This window comes from Pinus tabuliformis, chromosome 8, assembly GCF_031772625.1.
Source record: "Pinus tabuliformis cultivar Carrire ecotype Pingquan chromosome 8, CPIR1, whole genome shotgun sequence".
Taxonomy (NCBI): domain Eukaryota; kingdom Viridiplantae; phylum Streptophyta; class Pinopsida; order Pinales; family Pinaceae; genus Pinus; species Pinus tabuliformis.
The window spans coordinates 306,086,020-306,092,423 of record NC_142294.1 but is presented as its reverse complement, the minus strand read 5'-3'; the positions used below and the strand labels follow the sequence as shown (position 1 = coordinate 306,092,423).

Sequence of the window (6,404 nt, the reverse complement as noted above, 5' to 3'; positions counted from 1 at the left end):
TGTAGGGGGATGGGCTCCTCCCTAAAAGCTAATTCAGTCCGAGACCTCCTTAAATCAGAACATCCAGACTTTCTCCTACTCCAGGAGACCAAAATCACTGAACAAGAATTTCAAACCAGCATGAAAAGAAGCAGAAGTTATGAAGGAATAGCACTGAGTGCAGCAGGTGCCTTAGGAGGAATAGGAACAATTTGGGACAAAAACAAATGGAAACTCAAAGAACGCAGGCAGAACAGATGGTGGATAAGACTAGATATGCAAACATAACCATGAGACAGAAGAATACACAATTTATAATGTCTATGCCCCCCCCACTTCAGAGAAAAAGCCTCTTGCTGGGAGTCAATCACCTCAGATCTAATGACTGCCCAAGGAAGGAACATCTTCCTGGGAGGAGACCTGAATTTAATAAGGAATGCGGAAGAGAAGATGATGGGAGGGAACTTCTTTGCAGACCCCTCAAGAGAAGCATTAGAAAAAATCATACAAGCTCACAGTCTTGTAGACATCCCTCCACAAAATGGGCGTTTCACATGGTCCAATAAGAGAACAGGCAAAAACAACATAAAAGAGAGGCTGGACCGTATCTTGGCTCAAGAAAGAATTGTGGCTAATTTCTCAAGGATCCAAAGCACAATTATACAAGGCTATATATCAGACCATAAACCAGTGGCTTTGCATCTAGTCAAAGGCGAAAATATGGGACCGATTCCCTTTAAGTACAACAGAGCATGGGACAGCAGCGAAGACTTCAGAAATTTGGTAAAGGAGCACTGGGCAATAGAAATCTCGGGCTCCCCTCACTATATCTGGGAAACCAAGCTCAAGCTCCTCCGGACAGCCATTAAACAATGGGCTAGAAAATATGCAATAGAGGAAGGGGAAAAGAAAGCCGACCTCCAAATGAAACTAGCGCAGTGGAACCAAGAAAAGGAAAGAGGCCAAGACACAGAAGAAGACCAAATGAAAGAAAATGAAATGTATAAGGAGCTGTACAAACAGAACCGAAAGGAAGAGGAAGAGCAAAGGCAGAGATCACGATGCCTTTGGCTAGAATCAGGAGATAAAAATACCTCCTTTTTTCATAACAGCCTCAAGCTAAGGCGAGCAGGGAACAATGTTGAAAGAATAACAGTGGAGGGAAGAGTCCTAACAGAACAGGTGGAAATTAAGGAAGCAGCGTCCCGACATTTTCAAACTCTTCTAACAGCTGACCCTCATTACTTGGAAAACCAGGATTTCCTCAATATAATTGAGAACAAGATCACTGAAACTCAAAATGTAGATTTAGATAAGGAGATCACGATGGAGGAGATAGAATGGTCTATTCACAGCATGCCCTGGACAAGGCTCCAAGCCCTGATGGTTTCACGGTGGCCTTTTACAGAACACATTGGGAAACTATCAAAAAGGATTATATCAAAATGGCAAAAAACTTCTTCACTAAATGCAAAATGGGCAGCAGCATAAAATCTTCCCATCTAGCACTTATCCCTAAAGACCCCAATCCTCAAACTTTCGATAGATTCCGCCCTATATCTTTGTGCAATGTATCCTACAAAATCATCACTAAGATTTTGGCAAACAGGCTTAAAAAAATCCTCCCTTCCCTCATCTCCGAGAACCAAGGAGGCTTTGTCCCTAGGAGGCATATAACGGACAATGTCATTATAATTCAGGAGGCTATCCATAGCAGCATAACTAGAAAGGAAAGGGGCATGATCATCAAGCTTGACATGGCTAATGCCTTTGACCGGGTTAACCACTCATTCCTTCAGACAATTTTAAGGAAGTTTGGCATCTCTGAGTTCTTCATCAGCAGGGTTATGGAATGCATTTCATCCAACTGGACAACTCCCCTCATCAATGGTAGGCCATGCATTGCCTTCAAAAGTTCAAGAGGCTTGAGGCAAGGATGCCCGCTATCCCCATTTCTTTACATTATCATGGCTGAAACTTTAAGCCTGCATCTGGAGAACAAGCACAAGTTAAAGGAAATAACAGGGGTAGATATAGTCAGAGGAACCAAGGGGATTAATCACTCCCTTTTTGCAGATGATACTCTGCTAATCGGCGGTGCCTCAAGCCTCATGGCCAGGAGGTTCAAGAAAACACTGGACCTCTTTCTCCAAGCCTCTGGAGGTAAACTTAACAACAACAAGTGCATGATCTACACCTGGAATGTCCCAAGATACATAACTCAGAGAATCTCCATAATCATGGAAATCCCTGCCCAAGGGAACTGGTCCCATTTTATGTACTTGGGGCTACCTCTAGCTAAGGAAACAATCAAAACTGAGATTTGGGTTAAGCTAATTGAGAAATTGAGAGGGAGGCTACAGAGCTGGGGTGTGTATTGGCTTAACTTGGCAGGCAGAACAATCCTCATCAAGGCCATCCTATCAGCCCTTCCAATCTATCAATTTGCCACTACCCTCGCCCCGGCAAGCATCCACAAGCACATGGAGCTGATTATTAGAAGCTTTCTGTGGCAAGGAGGAAAGCAAGACACTAAAAAGTTCAGCTTGGTAAAGTGGGACAAGGTCATTCTTCCCTTAGAAAAAGGAGGGCTCGGGATTAGAATACCAAGACTTGCAACATGGCTATGGGCTACAAATTGACCTGGAGAATTCTCAATGAGAGGGGAACCTGGTGGACAGAGATCATTAAGAGGAAATATCTGAATGGGACCAATAACAATATCCTCTCAGAAACCATCATTGACAGACAGTGTACACCTGTTTGGAAGCTGATCAAAAAGACTCTCCCCCAATTTAAATCCTGTATCTCAAGAGCTCCGGGCAATGGCAGAGATATAAGTATATGGGAGGACAGAATTATGGGCTCGGAGGCTAGGGAAGCGCTCCCTAAATTTAGGCCCCTGCAACGGTGGATGACAGAGGCAAATCTCAAAACACTTTATGATATCTCTCTCTGGGATCAGAACTGCTGGATAGGCTGGAGATCTCTCTCCCTCCCCAATGACCTCAAGAACCTCTGGGTCGATTTTAAGACTTCACTCATAGGCTCTGCCCCCACAAATAGAAGGACAGATGACAAGTTTGTTTGGGACCCTAATGGGGGCAGTTACACGGTCAAAGAGGGTTATAAAGCACTCCAAAATGCCTCAGCAATTAACAACTGGACACTTCATAAAGCAGCTTGGAGAACTGAATGTCTGCCAAAGGTGAAGCTTTTCAATTGGACCCTTCTGCATGGCAAAATCCTTACTGCGGAAAACCTCAGGAAGAAGGGCATTCATGGCCCCTCAATTTGCTGCATGTGCAGGGAGGTGGAGGAAAGTATCAACCATCTTTTTATAGAATGCTCCTTTGCTAGATCTTGCTGGAAACTCATCACCAGCCCTCTAATTATCGGTGATCTCCCCAACCAGATCACTCTCCTTTAGAAAAATTGGGGAAAAAGCTTCCCCCAATCTAACAAAAGCAAAAGCCTAGCAAAAAGGATGTGGAACAGTATCCCCTCAAATCTCTGCTGGCAGATTTGGATAGCAAGAAACAAATGCACTTTCAATAACAAGAAGCCATGTATCTCTAGCACCCTGGCTAAAACGATCGCACTCATTTCAGAGACCATTGAAACAAATGGTATAACCCAGGCAGACTTGGAATCGACAGATGCAAGTGTAAAAGAGTGGTTGAACAAATTCAATTATGAAACAAGAACTTAAAAAAGTGCAACCACAGGAAGAGGAAACTTGGACTGGAAGTTGAGAGGTACCAAGGAAGAAGTCAAAAATTGGATTCAAAAACAAAGGAGACCCACCCTCCATTTCGATGGGGCATCTAAGAATAACCCGGGCCAAGCTGGAGCCGGTGGAATTATTAGAGACTCTCAGGGAAAAACCATTGTTTCATTCGAATGGGGACTAGGCACCATGTCAAATAATAAGGCAGAGGCATACAGCCTCCTCCTGGGGATCACTATCGCCAGAAAACTTGGCCTCCAAAATCTCCTTATCATGGGCGATTCTGCCATCATCATAGCAGCCATGACCTCAGGGAAAGATTTCAAGCAGATGGCTCTAAACAAAATCAAAGGTAGGATAATGGAAAACATCAGGAGTATCAGTGGGGTCACCTTCAAGCACATTTTAAGAGGAAACAACATGGAGGCAGATGAACAAGCGAATAAAGCTACAGGCAGACAAACTGGCCAGGTCAGGGAGAATGATTCAGTTTATGAAAAAGACATACCCTAAGCAGGCTTTCCCCATCCCCTCACCCCAGAACATCAGTCACCTCAGGTACCATCTCCCCCGTATCTGGTCCTACCCCATATCTTCCTTCTCACCCTCAAATCACCTCGACTGTCCAACCTGGTACCAAAGGAGAGCAAATCGCCCTCAGGATCCGGCTCATATCACTAAGTACTGTCTCATCATGACCCATCTCCTGATCAGCGCAATCATTCTCAAGATTCGTGATCGTGCCCATCCCCTCTGCATGCCCCTCGACCGCATCCAAATCATTTCAGAGGAGCTCCCCTCTCCCAAGAACAGATCCTCTCTGAACCGGTCCAAGCATCTCCGGAGCTTATCTGTTTCTATATATTGCACTTTGGTCCTCAGTATCTCCACAGGTTGTGGCATTGCAAGGCATCCCCACTGTGATCTCATCAAGCGATGGCTCCATACTGAAGTCTCCAACTCTCATCGGGATATAGAGCTTCGCCCTTCACTTCTGGTAACTGTTGGTTTATGCTCTGTTTGTTTATTTATCGCTGACTATTTGCTCTTCGATCGTTGCAGAAACCTTGGTATTACCTCGCTGCACATCCATATCCATCCCCAGCGTCTCCCGCTCCCTTCATCTTGGCTCCACCTTCTCTGTAATATCGCATCTCTCCTTGATATTCCTCTTCTTCCCCACTTCCACCTCTCCTCTCATTTCTCAGTCTCTCTCATCCATTACATCAATATGGAGGATCAAAATGACCAGCTGAACGCTCAGGAGCTAGCAATCAATATCGACGGGCTCTTCAACAATGAGTGCACCATGTGCAAAACTCACACAATCATGATTAATAGATTTGTTAAGCATTTTAAGGATCTGAAGGATGATTATGAAGCTGATAGTCGATCAAAGCGGAAGAAACTGGAGAAGCATAAGGAAGAGATTGAAAATCTGAAAGAAAGGTGCAGCCACATGGAAGAAGCAATAGAGCAGATCAGAGCTCTTTCCTAGAGCTATCAAGCTGAGGCCTCCACTAAAGCTAGTGCCAGGAGGGATCCCATCCCTGATGATTCGGTTACCCAAAAACTTCCTTAAAAATTATGGTCTGTAAGTTCTGTTGGTTAGGTGGTGCTTTTGTTAGGCAATATAGCAGTTCTCTCTTTAATTTCAGTCATCATAGAGGCAGAATCGAGGAAAATGGGTCTGCGCACCCGGTTTTGATCCTCTTCGCCCAAACCACCGATATCTATGTACTAGAATGATGCTTCTAAGTTCTTATAATACAAAGTAACCGATTATGTTAAAAAAAAAAGTACAAAGAATATAATGGAGTCTTTTGGAGACTCTACAAAATAAGTATTGTATTGTAGTTAGGAAATGACAAGGCAGAAATAGGCTTCTTTTTGTACAATTTTGGAAATTTGATTTAAAAAACTAGCTCTGGTTTTAAGGGTGCTAGCTTGTTTTCCAATTAATTTAATATAAAATATTTGTTTCTTTTAAAAAAAATGTATATGAATTTTCAATTTTAAAAAATTATTATTTAGAATAATTTTTTGTAAATTTTAGAGAATATATATATGACTCAATGAATATTATTTATTCAAATGTTAAATAATAATCAATAATTAGAAATTCTCCACTAAAACTTATCCCGGTGACTACCTCCTTTCAAAGGAAAAATAATATCCATCTTTAAAGGGAAGCATAGAAGACCCATAATTGGAAAGAGGTAAAAATGGAATATCATTGGGTGTAAGCTAATACTTTCTTTAGTGACACTTAGGTTGTAATGGAAATATCATAAAACAACAATATGCTATTAGAGATAAGTGTAAAACATAGTGAAAACATAAAATTAAAAAAACAAATTAATTTTTTTATATAATTTTATTTAAGAAAATTTAATATAAGTTAGAAAAAATTCATTTTTTTAATATTGATATATTATTATTATTATTAAATATAACATATACATCTCTGTTAAGACATTAGTTTAGTAACTAAAAGATACAATTTCTTGAAACAAAAATTATTTTTTCTTACATTAAGTAAAGTTAGTGAAGTTGTCAAGTGGGTGTAGCTCAGGTGGTAGGGAGGAGTTGCTATTATCCTCCCCACTCGGGTTCCAGTCTCACTGATATTGACATCCTCGCTCCTTGAGATCCATTTCCACATGAAAGATAACTAGCACCTAGACATGTGTGA

The 6,404-nt window shown here is 41.8% G+C and overlaps 1 protein-coding gene across 1 annotated transcript; it reads left to right on the top strand.

Annotated features, from left to right (window-relative positions):
- Positions 1 to 360: 360 nt before the first annotated feature.
- On the top strand, positions 361 to 1,470 carry LOC149235353 (uncharacterized). Its single transcript, XM_089368526.1, has one exon. The coding sequence runs from the start codon at positions 361 to 363 to the stop codon at positions 1,468 to 1,470; it is 1,110 nt and encodes a 369-aa protein (XP_089224652.1).
- Positions 1,471 to 6,404: the final 4,934 nt, after the last annotated feature.

Bases quoted from the DNA above. Each gene is read 5' to 3' on its own strand.
- LOC149235353 (XM_089368526.1), top strand. From the start codon at position 361: ATGACTGCCCAAGGAAGGAACATCTTCCTGGGAGGAGACCTGAATTTA.